A 26087-nucleotide genomic window follows, 5' to 3' on the forward strand; every position below is an offset into this window, starting at 1 on the left:
TTTTCTCAGCAGTTTTATCCCATCTCTTTAGTTATTCTGGCAGATCATCGGGCTTTAATTAACTTTATTGTGAATCATTTTACAAAACATTCAGTTTTCATTGCCACCATTTGAATGCATTGGGTACATCGAGGATAATAATCTATCCAAATAATTCTGTAAAGTTTTGAATTCACCTTTGTATCACTGAGTAAGATTTTTTTTTAAGTCTTAAATCAATTTGTAATGTTTTTGTTGTGTTATTGCAGCTGTCTGAAATAGTGAGGGAATTCAAGACAACAAATCGATTGTTGCTTACTGGTACACCCCTTCAGAACAACTTGCATGAACTCTGGGCACTGCTCAATTTCCTTCTCCCTGATGTCTTCAATTCTTCTGCTGTAAGTACTTCACTAATTACAGGAATTTTGCCATTAACCTTTCATTCTGGTTAAGGGGCTTACTGTAGAAGAAAATTGGCCATAAAATTACCAGTGCATGAGTGCATGCAAGGAGACCCTTTGCCCCAATGAATCCTAACCAGTTGTATGCAAGAAAATTTCAGTTAATCTCACTGTCCTTTTAAGGAATGTTTAAATGGAGAATTAAGGAAGAGAATTTTTTGCTTTTTGCTATGATATTATAGGGTACAAGATTTTCAGAGTTAATAAAAGTGTTCAGACATGGAAATAAATTATCTCCATTCTTTTTAGGATTTTGACTCATGGTTTGACACAAATAACTGTTTTGGAGACCAGAAACTGGTGGAACGGTTACATATGGTAAGTGTTTCATTTCATCTTCCACTGATGGGTGTGATTAATTAGTTAAAATGTTGATATAATTGTGGTCTACAATAGTTTGAAGGACAATTTCTGTTTTTAAATCAAGGTGATTTGAGTAAAATTAAACTCGTGCAACAAATTTTGGAACAGTACATCATTTTATGATATAGTTTGGAAGATTTAATATACCAATGGGTGTTTGTTTTGCAAATGCTGGATGTTAATTATAGTATTTTCACTCATAGCATGCACATGCATAATACATGCAGAAAATCATAAATTGTATAGCACATTCATATACCGCACGGGTGTAGTATTCTAAATCCTGACTGATGAAAGCAATGTGCATTTAATTGGGACATGAGCCAAACCACATTCCTATAGTACCTGTGTCTGTCACAGTTAATCTTCCATTATTAATATCCAATCAACTTCCCCCAGAGGTGTTAATCAGCCATTATATAGATGCTATCCTATCCTCCTGCAACACACTAACAAGCTTTGGAGAAGAATCAATTAAATAGATTGAAGGCAGGCTTCAGAGTTGAGCAGGATTTTTAAAAGCCTTTCTTGAAAAGAAACCTTATCTTGTTAATCTCTTCCCTTGGGAGACAGGTTGGGCAATTAACATTGATAAGGTGCAGTGCTGTAGCTAGAATAATCCTGTTTATCTGAATACCATGGGACTCTGGCCAAAGAGATATATAATACCCAAGATCAAAATTTTGAATTTTGGCATTTTGTATGTACCAAATTTCCACGCTTGCTTTCAAATTGAGTTTCTTTTATTGCCCCGTTCCCATGCTAGCTTTAAATTATGCACGTTCCTTTATGCGCAGATAACATTATCAGCCTTTATAGCTATCATCTGCATTTGATTTAGCCTATTGCATCTAGCCCCTTGCATTTAGGGCTACCTTTGAGATCTAGAGGAGCCAAATGCAAATCTTGCATGGTGAATTTCAAACTGAAAGTTGTTAGCAAAGCAGAAGAAGCTGACAACAGAGTAGCAGCAAGAGAGTTTGAGGTTGATGAATCATCCATTCGTGAAAGGAGGAAAGAGACAGATGAGTTTGAGAGGATAATCCACAAAATCACACACGTCGTGGCCTGAAAGCTAAATGGCCTCATTTAGAGTCTGACTTGGAGTGGGTTCTTAGTCAAAGAACAAAATCAGGCTGCATCTACAGTTGCCATTCAGATGAAAGACTATTGGCGCATGAAAGAGGCATCCTGGATTTCAAGGTGGGGTTCCCTTGGATATCAAAGTTTCTGAAGAAAAATGGATTGTTGGTAAGAACTAGAATGACTGTAGGTCAGTGACTTCCAGAAGATTGGGAACAAAAAATAATTGATTTTTTTTGCAACTTGAAATATGCAAACTTAAAATCACACCTGTCGACCTCATTAACATGGACGAAGTCCCAATAGACTTTGACGTCCCCGCCACCAGAACTGTGGCGGCTTCTGAAACAAAAACTGTGGCCCTGACCATGACTGGACATGAAAGCTCGTGCTTTACTGTCGTCCTTGGCTGCACTGCAAATGGCACAAAATTGAAGCCAATGATCATATTTAAAAGAGTAACATTTGCTGCAAGGAATAAATGCCCAATACGGTGATTGTGCACTGTAAACAAGAAAGATTGGATGGACTCCAATGCTATGAAACTGTGGGTGGAAAAGTGTTACAGGGCTGGACCCGGCATTTCCACCCCCACCCCCCAAAAGAAATTGTTATTTTTATTTGATTCTGTGGCAGCTCACAAAGAGCATTCAGCACAAATGACTATAAATTCTGTTGGGGCCCACATTGCAGCAATTTCAGGTGGGTTGAAGTGTAAACTGTAGCCACTTCGTTTCGGTAAATCATCCATTCAAGGCATTCCTCAGATCAGAATGGATGCAAAATGGCACTCATGAATTGACCACAGCCGGATGGCTGGAAAGAACAACGTATACTAAAGTTTGTGAATGGGTTGCCAGAGTGTGGGATAAGGTAACATCAAAACTGCAGTAGATTCAGAAACCCAGCATAGTATAGAATGGTGATGGTGATTCCCCACTGATGATAAAAGCAGTGAAGTATTTTAATGAAGAGCGGGAACAATCCGACTTTAAAGGATTCAAAGGGGTAATGGATGCCAATGACGGCTCGTGTTTTTTTTTTACTATTAACATGTCTAGCTTTTTAACTTGTTATTTAAGATGTTATCTGGTTGTTTTAAATTAAAGCAATTTAAAGTAGAGGCTGGTCAATTAAGTTCACTTTTTTATTTAACATGTAAAGATAGTCTCATATAGTCTCATATAGTGCACACATGCATATAACACGCAGTGGCAGGGGTGGTGGTGTAGCTGGTTTGTAAAATAAGCCTATAGCATGCACATTATATGTGTATTTTTTAAAAATATTTATTAAAGAATAAAAAGTTAATTGTCCAGAACACTTCTCGTGGATCCAAATGATGGCCAGAACATTGTGCAATGGCAGAATTAGATATCAAGAATTTTCCTTGAGTGTGGAAACACACTCCTTTGTTACCAGTTCCCATCTAACCTGCAATTTTGTATGTCTATCGCACCTCCTTACTTAGCGGGATTAGTTTGACGGATCAAAGAGACATTATTGACTTCTATGCATCTTACAACATTTTTTTTAAAACCTGGATAAAAGAAACGGCTCAAGATACTATTAATATTTTTGAAATTGGCATTAATGCATTTAAGCATTTTTTTTTTGAGACCGTGGAGGAGACAGCTGGAAGACTAAGTGCTATGATATTAGTGGTGGGCAATATTCTGAATTTGGATAACTAAATCCACATATAATACAATGTGGTGCAGGGAGAAAGGTTGTTTATCTTGATTTATGTACTCCAAACTTTCATGTTCCTTTTAGTCACTGAGCCTCAATTAAATCTGGCAATGAAGCTGATCAAGTTAGACAATGGGTTACCGTGCATTTCAATCTTGAGTCATTTGCCCAAAATCTATGTGTGGGTGCTGCCACTTTGTTGGTGGAATTGCTACTTTATTAGGGAGGAAAGAAATTTTGTGCGTTTCAAATTACAAAGTATCTTTCAATATTATGTGGTGAAAGGCTGATTTTCCTCCCCCCCCCCCCCCCCCAAATAAAACCATTTTATTTGTTTTCTCTGCTCTACTTTCTTAATGGGTAAAATGATGGGTTAACTTGTTCAGGCTTGCACTTGGCCCACCCTGCAAAATCTTGTCTCTGACTCTAGACACTGAGGCTTTTCCAGGATGTTTCCATCCTTTCCGTTGTAATTAATCTTGGGCTAACATTTTGGTTCCATGTTCGCTCTGTCACCAACTCTATTTCAACGCAACTATTCTCTTGGCTACCCACTTTGCAATCTGCTTTAAAAACTGGAATCTAAATTCTACCTTCTACCAAATTCAGGCTATTTTGCATGTCTTAGAAACGTTATTTTCAAATCATTCACTAGCTTTTCATGAGCTCTATCTAATTTCCTGAGATCTCCACACTATTCCAACTCTGTTACTTGCTCATCCCTGCTGTTCATCACTCCACCATTTTAACTGCCTTTTCCATGCTCTGGGGGTTCTCCCTGTAACCTGTTTTTCTTATTAAGTTGTTCCTTTAAAAGCTGCCTTCGAGTCCAAATTTTTTGTAACTTTTAATATTTTTGTTCATAGTTGCTATTGTATTTTGTTTGAAACTATCCTGTGTCCATCAGGACTTTATTGCACTTGTTTCTATCAGGTGCATTTTAGAAAGGATTTCAGGTTTGTCATTTCTCTGTTTAACAAACTCCACGAAGTTTATATACTGTTGTGTTGAAAAATGGAGTTGTAACTTCTTACTAATGTATAATTCTTGCATTTAACTTAATTAAACTTGATTGTCTGTTGGCTCATTGTAAGCTTGCTTTAGTTTGAATGCTGTTCTCTTGCATCCAACATGACAGAAATATTTTTGTTATGAATTTGGCTGCATATGCAGGTGTATCCATTTAACTGAATTCTTAAATTGTATCTACAGATTTGTACCCTTGGCTTGGTTACATAGATGTTTTAAACCTTTTATAGTGTTTAAATTTAGCATTTATAACTGCATTTTTTTGACTTGCCTCCTTGTGTACCATCAATGTGTAAAAGAGCATGTATTCTTACTTGAATTAGGTATTGAGACCTTTCCTTCTCCGACGTATTAAAGCTGAAGTAGAAAAGAGTCTACCACCAAAAAAGGAAGTCAAAATGTATGTAGGCCTTAGCAAAATGCAACGGGAATGGTAAGTATGCAACCTGCAAATAACATAATGCATTATGAAGCATGGTATAATTTTGCACAATTCATTTTGCATTAATCACAGACTGACAAGGCAAAAATAGGCTGGTTAGCCCACCATGCCCTTACTGACAATCAAGTATCCATCTTATTCCATTTTCTACTACTTTGCCTGTTGCCTTCTAACCCTTGGTGATTCAAGTGCTCATTGGATATGATATAAATGTGGTAAGAATCTGTCTGCTGCTGCACAGGCATGCTGTTATCCATCCAAGCTTTGGGTGGAAAAATTCTTCCTTGGATATCCTCTAACATTTTATCCTCTATCTTTTTAATGTGCTGCCTTCATTTATTCTCCTCTGTTGTGAGGAAGAGTTTCCAGCTACTACAATATCTATACCTCAAGCAGGTTCCCCTTCAGCTTCCTCTGCTTTTAAGGAAAACAAACCCATTCTCTCCTTCACAACTGAATTACTCCACCCTATAGTATGATGAACAGAACTGCACACTGTGCTCTAGCTGTGGCCTAAGCATTGGTTTGCATAATTGTATAACAACTTTCCTACTCTTGTATTTTATGCCCAAGCTATTGAAGTCAAGAATCTTGTATTTTTTTCCTCTTTTTATGCCATCATCTAAGGAGTTTGAGCTATAAACACCAAAATCCCTCTGTTCTTTCATTAATTCCCAGGATCCTAATTATCATGGTATATTCTGTAGCTAAAGCTCCCAAAATAAATTGCCTCACACTCCTCAGAATGAACACCATCTATAAATTTGCTGACTATTCCACAGTAGTGGGTTGTATAAAAAGGGCAATGAATCAGAATGCAGGAGGGAGATTGAAAACTTGAAAAAAATGCCAAATGGTGGACCAACAACAACCTTGCACTCATTGTCCCTTCAGGAAGGGAAAGCCAGATGTATACAATCCATTGATCATTGGGCGAACAGAGGTGGAGAAGGTGTACAAATTAATAAGTTCTTGAAAGATCCTTCTCAGAGGATCTTTCCTGAACTCGACACAAATGGCATTGTGAAGAAAGCACGTCAATGCTTCTACTTCCTCAGGAGTTTGCGGAGTTTGATATGACATCAGAAACCCTGGCAAATTTCTAAAGATGAGTGGTGGAGAGTGTGCTGACCGGCTGCATCACTTTCTGGTATGGGGATACCAATACCCCTGATTGTAAAGCCCTGCAAAAGGTAGTAGACATAACCCAGAACGTTACCCTCCCCACTATCGAGAATATCTACAGGGTACACTGGTTCGGAAATCTGTAGCAATCATCAAGGCCCACCATGCCCTGTTCTCACTGCTACTGTCAGGAAAGAGGTGTAGGTGCCACCGCGTTCAGGAACAACTAATACCTCCACCATCAGACTGCTCAACGATAAACTCGGTCAGATTCATTTAAGGATTCTGGAGGCCTGCAATTGCGGAGATCGCATGGCAGCAGAGATTGCTAAAATGACAAGCTAACTCAGCAGAAACAGGCTAGGGAAGAAGGACATTCATATGCATGGATGTTCCCACCGCAATTGTTATTCATATGGCTGACTCGGTCAATCGGTAACTTGAACAGTATAAAGGCAGCCTTTCCAGCCCTAATAAAGGAGTGCGCTTAACCTACCACACTGTGCGTGTTTCTTTATAGCAGGTGGCTACAACTGGTGACCCCGATGTGACTTCATTGATTTTCCCCCCCTCTATATTGCACTCAGTTTGCTTATATATTTTTCTTTATTTGTTTACATGTGCACACTGTGTGCATTTTTTTGCATTACCAAAAAGTGGTAATTCTGCCTCAGCTGCAGACAAAGAATCTCAGTTGTATATATATTCTGACAATAAATCTGAAACTGAAAACCTAAATCCCATCAACTATTGTTCTGCCATCTTGCTATTTCATCAGTATTGTCCTGTAATTGAAGATTATCCTCCTTGCCATCATCATTCCACCATTTTGTGTCCTATGTGAACTTGTCGTAATTCGTACATTTACATTTCTTGTGCATATAACAAACAATAAAGGTCTTAACACTGATCCTGTGACACAGCACTGGCTGCCAATCACAAAACAGCTCTCCATCATTGCCAATTCTTCCTGCCACTCAGCCAACTTGAGGTCTAAAATTCTCTGGATGCCATGGGGTCTAAATTTTTGGATCAGTCTCCCTTCTGGGACTTTGTTAAAGTCCAGATACACTACATCATCCACACTACCCTCATCTATCTGTTTTTGATCATTCTAATCAAATTGTTCAGTCTGGATCTTTCCATAATGTAGCCATGCTAATCATCTTTGATTTATCCCCATTTTTCCACATGTCCTGTCATTCAGAATTTTGACCATGAACTTTATAACTACTGATGTTAGGTGCACTTGTAACTGTTTGACTTCCGGAATAACAGTTTCACACATGCAGTCTGTCACCTGTGGCATTTCCAAGCAAAGATTGCCCCTTTTTGCCTAACGAGCTTCACTTTTTTTTCCCTGACCATATTTATGCACATAAATGCTTTGGAATTTTCCTTAATTTTGTTCACCATTAATAATTCAGGCCCTCTCTTTGCTTTCCTCAAATTTTTTTAAAAGTACACCTCTACTTTTTCTGTAATCCTGTTGTCTTTGTTTTCTGTTCTATAACTGATCCTCCTCACTTTCCCCTCTAAGGGAACACATTGGTCCTGAATACTCACAATTTAACTTTAGAAAGATTACCATTTGTCAGGTGCAGTCTCCCAATCTACTTTGTCAGATCTTATTCTGCCTCCATTGAAATGACCTTTTCCCTAATTTAGGATCTATGTACATACAATCAAGCACCTTTAATGTTCTGTCACTTCAAGCCTATCATGCAAAGGGATTGTGAACATTATGCAAGTGTGTTTGTTCAGTTACCTAATGTGCTCTGAAATGTCATAATTTCAAATGTAGTGAAGCTTCCTTCCCTCTGATATTTGTATTTGTGGCTGCATGAAGATTCCCTTGATTATAATGATTTCTGGCAGTAGTATCCAGATTTTAAAATCATAAATGGATTTAGATAAAGAATGGAGGACCATCGCCTTCCCAAGATCGTGTTATATGGCGAGCTCTCCACTGGCCACCGTGACAGAGGAGCACCAAAGAAAAGGTACAAGGACTGCCTAAAGAAATCTCTTGGTGCCTGCCACATTGACCACCGCCAGTGGGCTGATATCGCCTCAAACCGTGCATCTTGGCGCCTCACAGTTTGGCGGGCAGCAACCTCCTTCGAAGAAGACCACAGAGCCCACCTCACTGACAAAAGGCAAAGGAGGAAAAACCCAACACCCAACCCCAACCAACCAATTTTCCCCTGCAGCCGCTGCAACCGTGTCTGCCTGTCCCGCATCGGACTTGTCAGCCACAAACGAGCCTGCAGCTGACGTGGACTTTTACCCCCTCCATAAATCTTCGTCCGCGAAGCCAAGCCAAAGAAGAATCTGAGAATTATCTGGGATAATTGCAGTTATTATTTTTTTTAAAACGTTCCTTTATTAGCATTAAATGCTGGGCTTCCTTTTTAACCACGTTTCAAGATAAAATGAGATTTATGCCTGGCTCACCACAAACTTCCTGAAATTTAGTATCACTAAGATTACTGAACTTGAACAATGTTTGTCCAGCTGCCAGTGTCCCTTAAAGAGACTCTTTGCGTGACACCCTGTTATTTTTTGAGGTTAAAACCAGAACTAGTTATTCTAAGAAAGTTGTTAAACCAGAAGGGAATAATAATACACTAGTGGGCATCAATAAATCTGCTAGGGAATTTGAGAGTGAATTAAAGTTCAAATTTATTGACTGAGTACATACATGGCATCACATTACAATCCTGACAGGTCAGGCAGAATTTCTACTTGTTGGTTGTGTCAACTGTAATAAAGCAAAAGATGTATACAAAAGAGAAATGTAAACATGCAAATGCAGGAAAAAATATTCAGTAATACTGTGCAAAGTAAAAGTCCTTAAATGAATCTCTGAGTTTGTTGTTTAGGAGTCTGATGGTGGAGGGGTAACAACTGTTCCTGAACCTGGTGGTTTGAGCCTTATGGCACCTGTACCTCTTTCCTCATGGCAGCGAGAAAAGAGCATGTTCTGTGTGGTGTGGATCCTTGATGATTGCTGTTGCTCTCCAACAACAGTGTTCCATGTAGATTTTCTCAATGGAGGGGAGAGTTTTGCCTGTGATTATACTGGGCTGCGCCCACTATCTTTTGCGAGGCATTCTTCTCAAAGGTATTGATGCTCCCATACCTGGCCCTGATGCAGTTGGTCACTGCACATCGGTAGAAATTTGCCATAACTTCTGATGTAATTCTGAACCTCTGCAAATCCTTTGAGGAAGTAGAGGTGCAGATGTGTTTTCTTCACAATGACATTAATATGTTGGGTCCAAGAAAGGTCCCCAAGATCATGATTCCTCAGAATTTTAATTTGTTTGCCCTCTCCACCTCTGATTTTTCCCACAATGATCACTGGCTTGTATACCCTTGGCTTTCCCTTCCTAAAATCTACAATCAGCTCCTTGGTTTTGATGACATTGCTCGAGAATTTGATGTTGGTACACCCATTCAGCCAAGTTTTCTCCCTTTATGCAGATTCATCATCCCTTTTTATTCAGCTCCCTACTATGGTATCATCAGTAAATTTCTAAATGGTGGTGGTGTCATATGGAGCCATGAAGTTGCAGGTGTAAAGTGAGGAATGCAGAGGCCTAATTAAGGGAGATGAATACTTTCATTCACTCTCTTTCTGCCTCCTTGTCCCATGTATTTTACAGCCAGTTAAATTCTGTTGATGTCTGCCTGTTGTGATGTGGAACATAATAAAACTTGGAATAATAGAAATAAATAATAGATCTATGTAAGTGAGTTGGACAAGCACACAAAATAAAAAAAAAAAACCAGAAAATAAAGGATTAAGAGTGGATTGGGTGGGACTACAATGAAGCTTGATTTTCAATTTAGGCCAAAATCCCTGTTTTGATGCAACAAGTGTTTGTCTCAAAGTTGTTCTGACTGTTTTTGATTAGACATCACTTGATGCTTTCTTCCAAAGAACACACACCCTTGCAATCTATTTTTGTGCCTTCTGCTCGCTGGTTACTGCATCCAGGTTTCTATCCATAGATCTGGATGTACAGATGCTTCGCTGGTACATAATCTGACCAGAAAGGTGGGATTCTGATTTTTATTCATTGTCATGAACCAGTCATGAACAAGTCAGTGTCTTGCAGCATCGTACTGTAAACCTACATATTATAACCATCTCACAACATTACTATATATAAAAAAAAATAGTGTGTGAAAGGGTAGTGTCTGGTTCACTGATTATTCAGGAATCTGATGGCAGTGGGGAAGAAGCTGTCCTTCTGTCACTGAGTGTTCATCTTTAGGCTCCTGTACCTTTTTCCCGATGGTAGCAGAGTGAAGAGGGCGTAGCCTAGGTGGTGGGGGTCTTTGAGGACAGAGGTTGCTTTTTTATGACACCGCCTCATGTAGATGTTCTCAATGGAGTGAAGTCTGGTTTCTGTGATGTCACAGGTCGAGTTAACAACCTTCTGGGGTTTATTCTTGTCCTGAAAGTTGGCACCTCCATTCCAGGCAGTGGTGCAACCAGCCAGAATGCTCTCCACGGTACACCTGTGGAAGTCGGTGACATACTGGTGGCGAGCCTCTTTGTGATTGCATCAACATGGAGGCATGTTCTAGTTGTGTATTCAGACAATTTTAGGTTGTATTGTTTTCTTAAATAAATATGGGGTAAAATAACTTCTCCAAATTTGAGTTTTAACTGATGGTTCTTACAGGTACACCAGGATTTTAATGAAGGATATTGACATCCTAAACTCTTCAGGGAAAATGGACAAAATGCGTCTGCTGAACATACTGATGCAGCTACGCAAATGTTGCAATCACCCCTATCTGTTTGATGGAGCTGAGCCTGGCCCACCTTATACTACTGATACTCACCTCGTGGTGAACAGTGGAAAGATGGTGGTATTGGACAAGCTGTTGCCAAAAGTGAAGGATCAAGGTTGGCTGAGATCCTGTTTGAGTCTTTTGATTACTTTTGATATTAAAACACAGGATGGAAATAATGCAGCGGGTTCTAAACATAAGAATCAGTTACAGGAGAAATTTAATAATTTCTTCATATTTGTGGAGTTCCACAATTATAAAAGGAGCTTGAAGCACATGATATAATTCCAATATTCTATGGTATAGGACACAAAATAATTACAGGTCATCATGGGTGAAATTGGTGGAAAATTTTGCAAAAAACTGGAATTGGGGAATGATTTTCTTTCCTTTGGATTTTAATGGGTCCTGCTAAGCTTTTTGTTCCTGTCATTATTATGTAAATTGTGAATGTATTTTCAAAATATAACTTGATGTTCATGAATTGTAATGAGGGTTGCAGCTTATGAAGTAAATGACTTCTACCTGGGTGAAAATTGGCTTTCAATGTTAGAGTCCTGTTTTGAGTCAAGATTCAATTGTAAAGTCAAATAGCATATGATTCTCAAGTTTTCAAATACACTACAACTCCAATTATCCAAAATGGTCAGGACCGGGCCTGACAGTTTTTTTTTCAGAGAACTGGTCCTTTTTTTAAAAAAAACAGCCCAGTAGCAACAGCAAATCACTTTTAACACTGTTTAAACAGCAACAAACAACAAGGTAATGCTTTTTAGGCATTAAAACAATCTTTAATTCTTACCAAAAAAAATGCCGGCCATCGTCGATCACCAACACTTCCCCACCAAGGTCTGCTAGTGCTGGGAGCCCGAGGTCCCCAGTCAGTTCGGCTCCTAAAAGATTTTGGATAAACAAGGATTTCATATATTCTCGTTTATCCTAAATTTTTTTAAAATTTGGATAACAGGATTTCGGAGAATCCGATTTCAGATAATCGGAGTTGTACTGTAATTTTTGGATTATTTGAACTAGGAAATTGAACAAAAGTTAGAATAGCCAAGCCCTTTTTATCTCAGTTGAAAAATCAATGTACTTATTTCAAGAGTTGGCTGTAAATATGAGGCTCTTTGATTTACAGGCTTGCCAGATCTTGTGGATGTGAATGGTAAAATATGCCACCTTCCCAGAGCATAATGTCTAGTACTATAAGACCAAAAATTAATTGTTGGGTAAAAAGATTTTGAAACCAGTAAATGTGCCATCTTCATTTTTTTGCAGGTTCTCGGGTGTTGATTTTCAGCCAGATGACCAGGGTGCTGGATATTTTGGAAGATTATTGTATGTGGAGAAATTATGAGTACTGCAGATTGGATGGGCAGACTCCACATGTGGAAAGACAGGTACATTTCTTGCCTTGCACTTTCCAAAGTGGTGTTTGTTGCAGTGGAACCTTGCTAAACCAGGTCTGTTACATTATAAAATATCCACATATTGGGTGAAATTAGCATTTACTCAATTTCTTTCTTGGCACTTGGTAATACCCACAGTGTATCCAACACTTATAATGAGGCTTTTTGTATCAGAGTTGTTCTATATGAGAACTAGAGACTACAAAATTTCAAGTGTGACCATTTTGTTTGCATATTCTGCATTTTGTGCTTTTACAATGTCAAAGTTTAGAAATTGTTCTTATTCTACAGTGCAGTTCTGAGGGTTATCATTTTTTCTTATCCCATTAGGATTCTATTAGTGCTTTCAATTCTCCTGGGAGTACCAAATTTATCTTCATGTTGAGTACTCGTGCTGGGGGTCTTGGAATAAATCTAGCTACAGCGGATGTTGTAATTCTATACGACTCTGACTGGAACCCACAGGTTGACCTGCAGGCCATGGTAAGTTGCTAATATGGATTTTCAGAAATTGTCCTAGAACCTAATAAAATAAAATAAAATAATAAAATCAATGCAAACCACATTTTCTACCTGTCAGTTAAAAGTACACAAATGTTAGGAGAATTGGACTATTTTCTACTTATAAATATTGAATATGTTTCTGCAGTTTCTATATTTTTTTGGAATTTAAAACAATGCTATATTAAACAGCAGCATATAATTTGGAGATGTTTGTGTGGTAACAAGATTGAGGATGAATTACTTTAAAACTCTTAGAACCCTTCATGTGTATGTTTCTTTAAAACTCTGGTCTGCTGGGCAGTGGAAGTATTTCAGCAGAAATCTATTTGCTTTTGTGAGATACTAAATAGAGCATAACTTTGAGAACTGCTCATCAATTAAGCAGTATCTCTGTAAAGTCAAACATTTAACATTTCTGGTTGATGTGTTGTCATTTTTAAGTTAAAGTACTGGCTTCTGTTAAGTACTTTGGGGTCATATGAACTCAAAGCTTTAGGGTTTAAATCCTGTAATGGCAAGTTGTAGGTTTTGAGCTAGTTGCTCACTAACAACAAAAACACTTGCTCAAATGATTCGTCCATTGTCCTTTGTGGAATGACACCAGTTACCGTGTCAAAGGTCTCCTTTTTCTAAACCATTATTCTATGAACCAGGCCATGCACGTGTCCTGGGAGTGAATCGCTAAATGTGAGTTTGGTTGGACAGTGAGATGTTCAGATTTTATTCCTCTGGGGTTGAATTCCATTTCCTGTCTCGTTGCAGTTGACCTTTATTTTAGCAGGGCTTTTGTAGGGTACGCAGAGAATATTGTGCTTTCTTCCCCCTCCCCCTCCCCGCCCCCCCCCCCCCCCCTCAGTTTATTGAAGCACAGATAGCTGGGTTATTTTATTCACTGTTCATGTTTAAAAGAATGTTTAGGGGATTTTTTTTTTCAGAATTTCCTGTTTGCTGTTCTTTAAAATAAAGCTGTAATATATGTTGAAGGGACAGGAGACTGCAGATGCTGGAATCTGGAGCAAATATTTTGCCTGAGGATCTCTGGGTTGAGCTGCGTCTGCAGGAGTGGGGTGGAGGGAGAGCGAGGATTGCCAGCAGTTTGGATTAAACCCCTTCATCGAGACTGGTGGAGATGGGAAGATAGTTAATATATTGTTATTCAACAGCTATGTGAATATTATTTGAAGTTAACTTTCCTGCAATTCTTCTTAAGGATCGAGCCCACAGAATTGGACAAACAAAATGTGTCAAAGTATTCAGATTTATAACAGACAACACTGTAGAGGAAAGAATAGTGGAACGCGCTGAGATGAAGCTTAGATTGGACTCCATTGTAATTCAGCAAGGTTGGTGTTTGCATATATTTGGATGGGAAGCCGGAGTGTAGCAATGCTTGAAGGTTTCAAGTCTTAAGAACCAGAACTCTGACTGAAAGAAAAGTTGCTATATTTTTGCAATTACCTCTGCCTTTCAGTCCACAGTTTTATTTCTAAAGCTTTCTATAATTCATGAAAACTATGACATAAATCATTTTATTTTTAATGGGAATTGTGGATACATCAATCGCCTATAATTTTATTCCTATCTGTAACACTGGATTATCACTTTTAAGAGTTAAACAAGAAGTCTGCAGATGCTGAGGTCCGTGTAGTACACAAGGTCTGGAGGAACTCTGCAAGTCATGCAGCATCTACAGAAAGCCACTCCTGAAATGGGCTCAGGTCTGGAATGTCCACTGCCTTTTGCCTTTCTGGATGCCACATGACCTGCTGAGTTTCTCCAGCACTTTTCAGAGCTAGATTTTCCAATCTCCAATGAATTTGTATGATAAATTGATATTAGAATAATCAACTTTCTATGGACCTGTTCTAAACCTGAAACTACAAATTCAAACAGCCTTTGTGCCCAGAGCCACAAAATAGTGTGCAAATAGCCAGTTAATATACGTTAGGCACCTATTGGGCCTCATCGGTTCACATTTTCCCCTCCACCTCTCAGACTATTCTGTTGACCCTGGTTATATATATATATATATATATATAAAACTATATATATATATATAACCAGGGTCAACAGAATAGTCTATAATTTATATATATATATATATGTATATATAAATAAAGGCCCTTGTGCATTCACTATTGTGGTTACTTTTAGGAGTTTAAAAAAAAATGTGAAACTTTTCTTTCAGGAAGGCTGGTTGATCAGAATCTAAATAAGCTGGGTAAAGATGAGATGCTGCAGATGATTCGTCACGGTGCTACCCACGTGTTTGCTTCTAAGGAAAGTGACATTACAGATGAAGATGTTGATGCTATATTGGAAAGGGGTGAGAGGAAGGTAAATATCCTGATAGTTTGGGATGCATACCCAATGCATTGATGTTCAGGTCTGTGGCTGTTGTCTTAATGCCTTTTGTTTAGTATTCCCACAGTAATTTGATTTTCTTCATCTCTGCAACAGTCATTTAATCTGCATAAATCATCAAATTCATTTTGCTTTATTTTGACTTTTCCAGCCTATTTTGCCATTCAGGCCATTGTCATTGTTGTACAGTACACAAATGTCCTGGAGAAACTCAGCAGCTCACACAGCATCCAAAGAAAGGAAAGGTAGCCACATTCCTGGCAAGGGCCATTTATTCCTGGTTGAAGGCCTAAAGCCAAAATGTTGCTTCCTATGGATACTGAGTGATAACCTGAGTTTCTCCAGTTTCACTACATAATTCAGTGGAAAGATGAGTGTTTTTATAAATGGACTAATAATGAGACACCTGGGCTAATTAATGCAGATTAATAAAAAAAATCACCCTGGGCATTTAATTTAATCTATCAAGAAAAATCACTTGATAACCACCTCTGTATGTTGTTTCCAACTCTTTCTTTCCCCCCACCCCCAAAAAAAAACCAAGTATGGTTTTGTGATGGAAATCTACCGTGCTTATCTGCTTGGGTTACCATTCACTCTAGTCTTTTGGCTTTGTGGTTGACTCCTAACTGCTTGAAGTGAATGAACAAACCATTCACTTCAAGAACAGTTGAGAATGGGCAAAAGATGTTGATGTTGGCAAGACCCATATTCTGTGAATCTGTTAAATTAAACATGTCTCCTAAAATGCTAACATTTTAAATTTGTGGTTAAAACCATCTTCCAGTGGAATGTGATCCAATGCTACAAGAGGAACACAGTTAATTTTGGGTGGAGGGGTTGGGCATGGTGGAATTGTTTCTCGCTTGTGAACGTGATACTGCACTAAACTTTGTACATTAAACATTTGAATTTATTTCTATATGGTGTCCCTCCTTTATCTCCTTGACGTAGAAGATGATTCCCTGATGTGTTGATTTACAATTCACGACTTAAATAGTGACCTTTTTTATCATTTACAGACAGCTGAACTCTCAGAAAAGCTTGCAAATATGGGTGAAAGTTCTCTCAGAAACTTCACCATGGAAACTGAGGTTAGTGTATACAACTTCGAAGGTGAAGACTACAGAGAGAAGCAAAAGGTGAGTTTTGTTTTGTCTGCTTTTTTAAGTTCAGCAATAGTAAGTAAAACATTTATTAGAACTGACTCTTTATCCACAGCTGGCTCTAACTGAATGGATTGAACCCCCCAAACGAGAACGAAAAGCAAACTATGCGGTTGATGCATATTTCAGAGAAGCTCTTCGAGTGAGTGAGCCAAAAGCACCCAAAGTAAGTCTGATACTCCTGTTGCCTATGTGATTTGTCACTAGTGTGTTAGAAAATCATGTTTCCGATAGTCTTGGAGATTGCCATTGCATACTAATAATAAGCTTGTTGGTAACATTTCAGCAAGAATTTTTACTTGTACTTTAACATGTATTCTTTTCAAAAGGCATCTTCTCGTTTCAAATATCAGCGTAGGTTTGGAAGAGTGTCTGTAAGATACCTTAACAGAGTGCATAATATTTTCTTGATTCTTGCAATCTTCTAGAATCTAATTCAAGAAAATGCTGCTGATCCAAATAGTTGGCTGGCTTCTATTTCCACACTTAACCAATTGAACTCTTGCAGCTGATCTGTTTTGTATCTAAAGTGTAATTGTGCTTTAATTTGTGTTCAGGGGATAACAAAAAAATAGTGGAAAAGAAACTCTAGGTGCAGGGGGAGGGATCATTGCTTGCCTGGTGACCGGGAAAAGACCAGTAGAGGCTTCATTGTGCAATACACGTTTACATTCTTTTTTCGTACATAAAATGTTTTTATTCTTGTCAGGCTCCTCGGCCACCAAAACAGCCCAATATTCAAGATTTCCAATTCTTTCCCCCTCGGCTGTTTGAACTACTAGAGAAAGAAATTCATTATTATCGAAAAACTATTGGTTACAAGGTAAAAATTATCCTTGTTTTGTAATTAGCTTGTGTGTGAACAAAAAGTCTCTGTTTTGTATTAAGGCTACCTACTCAAATTTGCAGTAGTCATAATAAAGGTGACCTTCAGAAATGCAGAGCAGTGACATTAAATATGTGCTATTAGTCAAGTTTTCTATTGTTTGCTGTTCCATAAATGTCCAACAGGCATTCCATATGTTCATGAAAAATGTGACTAGATTTATAGTTATACAGCATGGAACAGGTCCTTCATCCCCACTTGTCCATGCTGATTGAATTGGCATTCTGGGCTAGTCCATTTGCTGCATTTGCTCCATATATATCCCTTTAAGCCCTTCTGATTTTATAAATCTGTCACAATGTCTTTAGAACATTCTTATTATGCGTAATTCGAGATCCCCTGGCAGCTTATTCCTGACATGGACTGTCTGAGTGGGAAAAGTTGCCTCTCGGGTCGCTCTTTAAATTTTTCCGTCTCACCATAAACCTATGCCCTTGAGTTCTAGAATCCTCTATCCTGGGGAAAAAGCCAAAGCATTCTGTTTTCTCCTGTCCATTTCCCCCTGTTACTTCATTTTCCTTGTTTTCTTGTGCCAACTCCTTTCAAAATATGTTTTTTGAATGTGCTGATTGATTACTTGTGATTTATTATTTGAATACTTTAATAGTTGCATTATGAGGTCATGTGTAAAGATTCAAGATTGTGATCAAATGAGTTGAGGCAGTAGAATTTACTTTGAGGATTAATGGTTGCATGTTAGACTAAGTTAAGGTTAAGAAAGATGGAAATGACAAAACTTGGTGGTTAAGGGCAGTTTGTTGGATCGAGCTTAAAAGTAGCCATGGGCTCATTTGGTTGACTCAGTTTCCCTGCAATAAATGAATAGCATTTTGGACAATGCTTGAATGCATATAGTGACAGTCATTACATCAAAACTGTATGAGGAATGTCCTTGTCGGTTGTGATATTTGGTGGCTTCTGAATTTGTGTTCTGGGCTTGTACGAAATAACACTGAGCGCAGGGCAATTTAAATTTCTTCATGCTGCATAGGTCCCACGTAACCCTGATCTGCCAAATTCGGCTCAAGTCCAGAAAGGAGAACAGTGCAAAATTGATGAGGCTGAACCCCTAAATGACGATGAGCTTGAAGAGAAGGAGAAGCTGTTAACACAGGTACTGTTACTGAACATGGACTTTTCTACAATAGACCATTACTATTTTAAAGTCAGCCTGAAATGGTTAATATTCATTTCAGTTTTCAAAATGTGTGTCCTCTAGCACTCTAAATTCTTCTCGTTTTTAGATGATATCTGACATGTATATTTTTGCACGTGTATGACGCTACAGGGATTTACCAGTTGGACGAAAAGAGACTTTAATCAATTCATAAAAGCAAATGAGAAATGGGGTCGTGATGACATTGAAAATATAGCCCGTGAAGTAGAGGGGAAAATTCCTGAAGAAGTCATTGAATATTCAGGTAAGATTTTTGGCTTGTTTTTAAACACATTTGTTGCATTCTATTTTGCAAAGCAAGCACATACGTTTGTTTTCACTGTTTGTTACTTTTCTGACTGGTAACTTTTTCAGCTGTGTTCTGGGAGAGGTGTAATGAGCTCCAAGACATTGAAAAAATTATGGCACAAATAGAAAGGGGAGAAGCTAGAATCCAAAGGAGAATTGGCATTAAAAAAGCACTGGACACCAAGGTACGTTCTGGTTCCCAACTTCTGTTATTGGATGAAAAGCAAAGAAAATTGTGTGCCTGCTTTTGTATTCTATTATTCTTGGCATCCATTTTTCCAAATACTTTGTCTTTGTAGATTGCCCGTTATAAAGCACCTTTCCACCAACTGAGAATTGCGTATGGCACAAACAAAGGGAAGAATTACACAGAAGAGGAGGACAGATTTTTGATCTGCATGCTGCACAAGTTGGGCTTTGACAAAGAAAATGTTTACGACGAGCTTAGACAGTGTATTCGGAACTCTCCACAATTCAGATTTGATTGGTTCCTGAAGTCAAGAACTGCTATGGTAACTCCTTTGCCTTACAATGAAACTCCACTAGATTTCCCATGTGAACATACTTTTTCAATGATCAGGCTGGTTATAGAAAGTTTGTATTTTTCATTAAATACTTAAGAATTAAATTTTTTTGTTGTTTTATTGGCACTTTTAGGAGCTCCAAAGACGGTGTAATACTTTAATCACTCTAATAGAAAGGGAAAACTTGGAACTCGAAGAAAAGGAGAAAGCAGAAAGGAAAAAGCGCGGACCAAAAACTGCATCGGTACCTTTAGCTCATTGATTATGTTTGAGTATTTGTCCTGTAATACTTGTGAATATACCCAAGCCACTACTTCAGTGTACCTACACTAAATCTCCCCTAACTACAGCAAGGACATTAAGAATGGATTGTTACTGCTGACGATATTAGAAATCATAAATTCAAAACACTCAAGGTACCCCTACTTGCGCTCATTGAGTTGCACGTTTGTACCAGTTAAGGTCATCACTTTTGAGAGGGCTGAACAGATTCTCAATAAAGTTTTAATTTATTAAATTTTGAACAACCTGTGAAAAGGATATGGGAGTTGAAAAAGTGAATAAAACTGGAGGTGAAATGCTGGCAGATCAGTTGTGCTCACCTGTTTTACAGATGCACTGGAATTCACTTGGCAATTGCCATTTTTTTGTTTTGGACTAGACTTGTTGATGAACAAACTATCAATATAAAATCGAAGAGTACAATTAGCATAAAAAATATTGTCCTCAATGGAATCAGAATATTATTTTAAAAAGGTGGCCTGGTTACTTGCCCATGGAAATATACTTGCTTGGGTCAAGCATTGGCAGGAAGCAGAAAGTCAGAAAACCTGTACAGGAATCATTTTGTTTGGTTGCCAATTGCTAGTAGTATTCCACAGGCGTCTGTATTGGGGTCACTTCTTTTTAAGTTGGATATTATTAATTATTTAAATTATGGAATGAATGACTTTGAGGCCAAGTTTGCAGATGATACAAAGGGAAGTGGAGGAACAGGTAGTGTTGAGGAAACCGGGAGGTTGCAGAGGACTTGGACAGATTAGGAGACTGGGCGGAGAAGTGGAAATTAAAATACAATATTGAAAAATGTATAGTCAAGCAGGCAGATGTTATTTTAATGGGGAGAAAATTGAAAATACCCAGATGTGAAGGGACTTCTTGCATGGTAGCCTGTGGTACTGCATATTGAGTCGGCAAGAAGGCCAATGAAATGCTGGCATTCATTTCAAGAGGATAAGAAGATGAGCAGGGTGTGATGTTGAGGCATTAAAAGGCACTGGTGAAACCTCACTTGGAGTATTGTGAGCAGTTTTGGTCTCGTTTTTAAGAAAGGCTGTGCTGATGTTGGAGAGAGTTCAGAGGAGGTTCACAAAGATGATTCTGGGAATGAAAGGATTATCACATTTGACAGCTCTTTGCTTATACTTCTTGAGATTTTGGGGGGGGGGTAGTCCTTGTTGAAATTTCTCAGATGTTGAAAGGCATTGACAAAGTAGATGTAGAAAGCTTGTTTCCCATGGTGGGAGAGTTTGGGATAAGAGGGTACAATTTCAGGATTGAAGGGTGTTTGCTTGGATCAAAGATCTGGAGTAATTTCTTCAGAGGGTGGTGAATCTCTGGAATTTGTTGCCACAGACAGTTGTGGAGGCCAAGTCATTGGGTGTACTGAAGGCAGAGATCTTGATTATCCAGGGTATCAAAGGTTATGGGGAGAAGAGTTGGCAGTGGGTCTGATTAGGAAATGTATCAGCTTATGATTAAATGGCAGGGCAGATTTTATGGGCTGAATAGCCCATTTCTGCTCCTATGTCATATAGTTGAGTTGCTAGGCCATTTAAAACTTGAAGTCTGCTGGATATAATCATAACTTAAAGACAGATTTCCTGCCTTAAGTTTTGTAGTTCCTACTAAATGTCATATAAATTTGAACCACATTCATAACAGATTTTTTTAAAAGTTGGTGTTTGTGTTAGATTGGATTGTAGGATTACTGCGGTCCTTTATGCTCTGAATGTCCTGCAATACTAACATTGGCCAACAGTGGTCATCTGTCAATTAAAAATTTCAACAAACCACGTTTTTATACCTAAACTAATATCTCTATTTCAGGCACAAAAACGCAAATTAGATGGGGGACCAGATGGACGTGGACGAAAAAAGAAGCTAAAACTCTGAATTTTCTACAGGCATTGTCTGCATAGTTAATGTATTTCAGTTCTGAGGTTGTATAAAAGCTTTGATAGAAATCTCGTATGTGGTATTACAACATTCCCACTGTGCTAGTAGGAATTAATGTAGTCTAGAGTTTATTGAATTCTAAACAGCTGTGCTGAATATTTTTTACCATGTAATAAAATGGTTTCCATTTCAAATCCATGGATTATTTCTACCGTTTTCAGTTTTATCATTGAACACCGTACAACTTTGGTTGCCAGAAGTGTTGTCATTTGTTTCGCTCACTAGCGGAAAGAGTTTTAAATTCACCGAAAACCTACCAATGTTTCCACACCTCCTTGCCTCGTTGAAGTAGAACAGATGCTGGGAATGAAGGTTTTAATCATCACCAAAATAGACAATATATATATACCACGGTGGAGAATGTAGGCATTCTACCAAGGAAAAAAGTTATTGCATTTGCACAAAGCTTTCGGCCAATGTCCAAAATTTGTAATCCTACCTTCCTTGCTAAAAGGAGGACTGGGCCTCGTAGATGCCAAGTTGGTTGCTTCAGCAGCAGTAAAACAAATAGCTCCTGAGCTAGTTCAGCTGAGTGGAATAAGCAAATTGCTTTGCTGGCATTAAAAGTATAGATTATAAGGTCAAAAGTGAATGGTGAGAATACAATGTCTTGGTACGTGATTGTTTAAGGATTGAGTAAAAACACAAATGCTGGAGAAACTCACCTGGCTTCACAGCATCTATGGGAGGTAAAGATGTATAAACTGATGTTTCAAGTCTGAGCCCTTCAAGGTGCAAGTAAAGAATAGGTAGGCATCTTAAAGACTAGATAAGAGGTAGAATGGGAGGGGGAGGAGTCCAGACCAACTGGCAAAAGGTGTTAATTGAATATGAGGAAAGGTCAGAATTGATTTTGGATCTGTGAAAGGAGATAGAAAAGGAGAGAGATTGACAGAACTAGAGGGAAGGGGTGGTGGGTCAGGCTTTCTTAATGGAAACCGGAGAAGTCTTTTGGGCATCCAGTTGGAGAGTGCCCAAAAGGAAGATGAAGTGTTATTCCTCCAATTTGTGGGTGGACTCGGTTTGACAGCACATGAGACCATGGACAGACATGTCAGCAAGGAAATGGCACAAGGGAATTGAAATGGGTGACCACTGGGACTGTGGATGCTGCAAGACCAGCTGTATTCCTTCAGCATTCTGTATTTTACTACAGTCTGCAGACTTGTTAGTGTTTCACTCTTTTCAGTTTCTCCACTGCAAAATCTATTTAAGGGATGTCTATCCTGAAGAAGTTTCATCTTCGAAGGGAGTTCTATATATAGACTCTCTCACTGCTCCCCATCTGCACTCCCTGCTGCTCTCAAGCTCCACAACTATGTTCTCACCCAGAGTTGCTTCCACAGATACATGTCCTTCCTGGTTACTTGCTTCTGTCGCCATCTGGTGCCTCATGGATTCCAGCTCCAGACTCCCATTTTGGCTCCCACCATCTGGTATCTGCAGTGGATTGGCTCCTGCTCTTCTTGCTTCTCTCACCATACCTTACGGAACAATACCTCACTTGAAATGACCTCCTTATCCAAGCATTCAACAGCTGTACAAGGGATCAGAAGCTTGCCTCCCTGGAGGCTGCCATCTCTGTGACCTCCCACACAAGTCTTCATTGGCCTACAAGATTGAGCTCCTGAGGTGGGTATCCACCTTCATCCCTGGCCCCAGCAGCCTACAGAATGAAATCTCTGACACAAACCCTCACACGGGATCCAATGGCTTAAAGGATCTCGTGTCTGACGTAAGTCTCCATCTCCACTCCAGAGGTCAACAGAATCTAACCTCCCACAAAGGTCTGCTCCCTAGCCTTGGTGACCCACAGGACAGAGCCTCTGTTGCACACTCCCACCCTGGCTCCGGTGGCTTACAAAATCAAGCCTCTGATGCAAACTCTCACTTGCCCTGGCAGCCCACATAACCAAGCCTCTGTCTCGTCCTCTCCTTCTGGGGCCTCTTCCCCCTACCCCTCCACCCTCTGTCTTTCCCAACCCTCCCTCCCTGAGATCTTTCCTACTATCCATCCACACTGATCCATGCAACCTCCTTTTATCCCCCCTCCCTCACGACGCCCCCCCCCCCCCCATTCCATTGACACCCCGCCAAAAAAAACTCCCTGCCTGGTCTTAGCCATCCCCTCCAACCTTTCTCCGAGACTATGCTCTTTCTTCAGTAGAGGCATCATCATTTGTCCCCCTTCACCCATGCTTCAATGAGTTTTGCATACTCCATGATAATGAACTCTTCCATTGCCTGTCTCTGAGCCCATTACCACAACCAGGATTCTCCACCTCTCAGACAACTCCTCTTACCCCATCAACAGGACTCCACCAAAACTCATCAAACCATATTGTATGATATAATCATTTCCGGTCATCTCCCTAGCATATCCTCCAACCTCGTTGTTTTCCAACCCCATTCTGCCGGTCTCTACCTCCTACCCAAGATCCTTAAACCCAATTGTCCCAGAAGACCCATCTTTTCCCCAATGAACTCCACTTAACTCTACTTCAGTTTGCCTTCTGGGATACTTCACACACTCTCCATCAATTCCACAACTTCCAGTTCCCTGAACTTGACTGCCTCTTGCTCACCATGGAGATCCAATCACTATACACATGCAAAAGCCTTAATTTCTTTCTCGATGATGGGCCCAAAAAATCACCCTCCATCACCACCCTCCTCTAGTTGGCAGAACTCATCCTTCTCCTTTGATTCATCCCCCTTTCCAAGTCAAAGGGGTGGCTGAGAGTACCCATATGAGCCCCAACAATGCCTTTTTGTTGGCTACTTGGAGTAATCCATGCTTAAGCCTACACAGTCATGGCACAACTCTTCCTCTACTACAGCGACTACTTTGTGCTGCCTCATGCATCCATAATGAACTTGTCGACTTTATCCATTTTGATGCCAAATTTCTGACCTTGTCTTCACTTCATTGATCTCTAGCAACACTCTCCCATTCCTTGATCTCTCTCTGTCTCCATCTCTGACAAACTTTCGAACCCACCAACTTCCACAGCTAACTCAACTACACCTCTTCGCGCACTCCCATGTAAGGATTTCATTCTTTTCTCTTCATTCCTCAGTCTCTTGCATCTGCACCCAGGATGAGGACTTCCATGCGAGATCATCAGAGATGTTCTCCTACTTCAAATGACGTGGCTTTCCCTCTACCACCATCAACTCGGCACTCACCAGCATATCCTTTACCCACATATCTATCCTTGCCCCCTCCACAACGATAGGATTTCCTCTTGTCCTCAATTACCACACCACCAGCTCCCATATCCAACATAGTGCCATTTCCGCCACTAAGTACATGATCTCACCACCAGACATTCTCCTCTGTCTTCCAAAGGGTTCGCTCCCTCCGTGACTCTTTTCCACTCCTCACTTCCCACTAACCATCCCAATAACACCTCTCCCGTGACTGCGGGAGATGCTCCAGTTGTGCCCACACCTCTTCCCTCACTTCCATTCAGGGCCCCAGTCTTTCCAAGTTGCTACATTTGTGTATCTTCAGGGGTCATCTACTGCATCCAGTGCTTAGATAGAATCTTATAGCATTTTAGTCTTCTAGACCAGGGGTGTCAAACTCAAATTCATGAAGGGCCAAAATTAAAAACTTGGACTAAGACGAGGGCCGAACTAAATATTTATTGAAAATTTTAAACAACATCTGCATGTTTTCTCTTCTTTCAACATATGTAATGTTAAACTTTAGGATATAACTTTAGGAAGATAATGTTACAGGTCAGGAGTAGGTAGGTCAAGTTCACCCTTTGCTTGACCTGAAGGAAACATATTTGGTCCCTGTGGAGATGTAGTCAGCATTCACAGGCTGTGTCCATTTTGGCCTGCATCAGGACTCAGCATTTCCTGCTCACTCCTCAGGCTCTAGGCCTCTATTCACCCTCGACTCACCATCCCTCTACCTGACCAGTCCTTTACCCAACCTCTACTCAACCCTCACTCCACTCGCTCTGCCTCTACCCACCCCATCCTATACACGCCCCTCTACCGCCTCTCCCCTCAACCTGTTCCTCCCTCTACCCGTCTCTCACCCTCTAACACCCCTCTCCTACTCGCCCTGCCCCTCCCCTTTTACCTCTTCCCTATCCACCCCTCCTTCTACTCATCCCTCCCTCTAACTGCCCCTCGCACCACCATAACTTCCCCTGCCCATTACTCCTCACCTACACCCTCTGCCCATCCCTGCTTACCCACCCACTCAAGCCCAGCGCACTGCCGATCAGCCTTTGCGGACAGCCACCATCTCTCTTCACGTGTAGGGCCGAACCAGCCGTCCCTGGGATCCGCGCGGGTGAAGGCCGTAGCAACCGGGAGAAGTGCGCTCGCGCTGTGGAAGGGACGTCCGGTGCCAGTCGCGCGGGGCTCGCGCAGCCAAGGGGCCGTGCGCAGCCTGCCATGCCCGTCGCGCCGACAGGAAATCACAGGCGCTCGCCCATCCGCCGCACCACTCGACAGGTGGGAGAAGTGACTGGTTGTGCGGGGAGCCTTCCAACTGGCTTGCTGGCTGATGACATC

The 26087-nt window shown here is 40.0% G+C and overlaps 1 protein-coding gene across 2 annotated transcripts in view; it reads left to right on the forward strand.

Annotated features, from left to right (window-relative positions):
• LOC138757845 (SWI/SNF-related matrix-associated actin-dependent regulator of chromatin subfamily A member 5) overlaps window positions 1–21679 on the forward strand; it is a 39234-nt gene extending 17555 nt beyond the window's left edge. For both annotated transcript variants that reach the window (XM_069925840.1, XM_069925841.1), the window contains exons 8-24: window positions 249–380; window positions 693–761; window positions 4934–5043; window positions 10878–11104; window positions 12268–12389; window positions 12729–12881; window positions 14113–14245; window positions 15091–15239; window positions 16289–16408; window positions 16488–16598; window positions 17142–17255; window positions 18310–18432; window positions 18607–18739; window positions 18850–18968; window positions 19083–19295; window positions 19441–19551; window positions 21417–21679. In XM_069925840.1, the coding sequence (XP_069781941.1) occupies window positions 249–380; window positions 693–761; window positions 4934–5043; window positions 10878–11104; window positions 12268–12389; window positions 12729–12881; window positions 14113–14245; window positions 15091–15239; window positions 16289–16408; window positions 16488–16598; window positions 17142–17255; window positions 18310–18432; window positions 18607–18739; window positions 18850–18968; window positions 19083–19295; window positions 19441–19551; window positions 21417–21482 (2205 nt within the window). In that variant the 3' untranslated portion in view covers window positions 21483–21679. The remainder of the gene's footprint in view (window positions 1–248; window positions 381–692; window positions 762–4933; window positions 5044–10877; window positions 11105–12267; window positions 12390–12728; window positions 12882–14112; window positions 14246–15090; window positions 15240–16288; window positions 16409–16487; window positions 16599–17141; window positions 17256–18309; window positions 18433–18606; window positions 18740–18849; window positions 18969–19082; window positions 19296–19440; window positions 19552–21416) is intronic.
• The last annotated feature ends 4408 nt before the right edge of the window (window positions 21680–26087 follow it).

Source organism: Narcine bancroftii, chromosome 3 (genome assembly GCF_036971445.1).
Source record: "Narcine bancroftii isolate sNarBan1 chromosome 3, sNarBan1.hap1, whole genome shotgun sequence".
NCBI lineage: Eukaryota > Metazoa > Chordata > Chondrichthyes > Torpediniformes > Narcinidae > Narcine > Narcine bancroftii.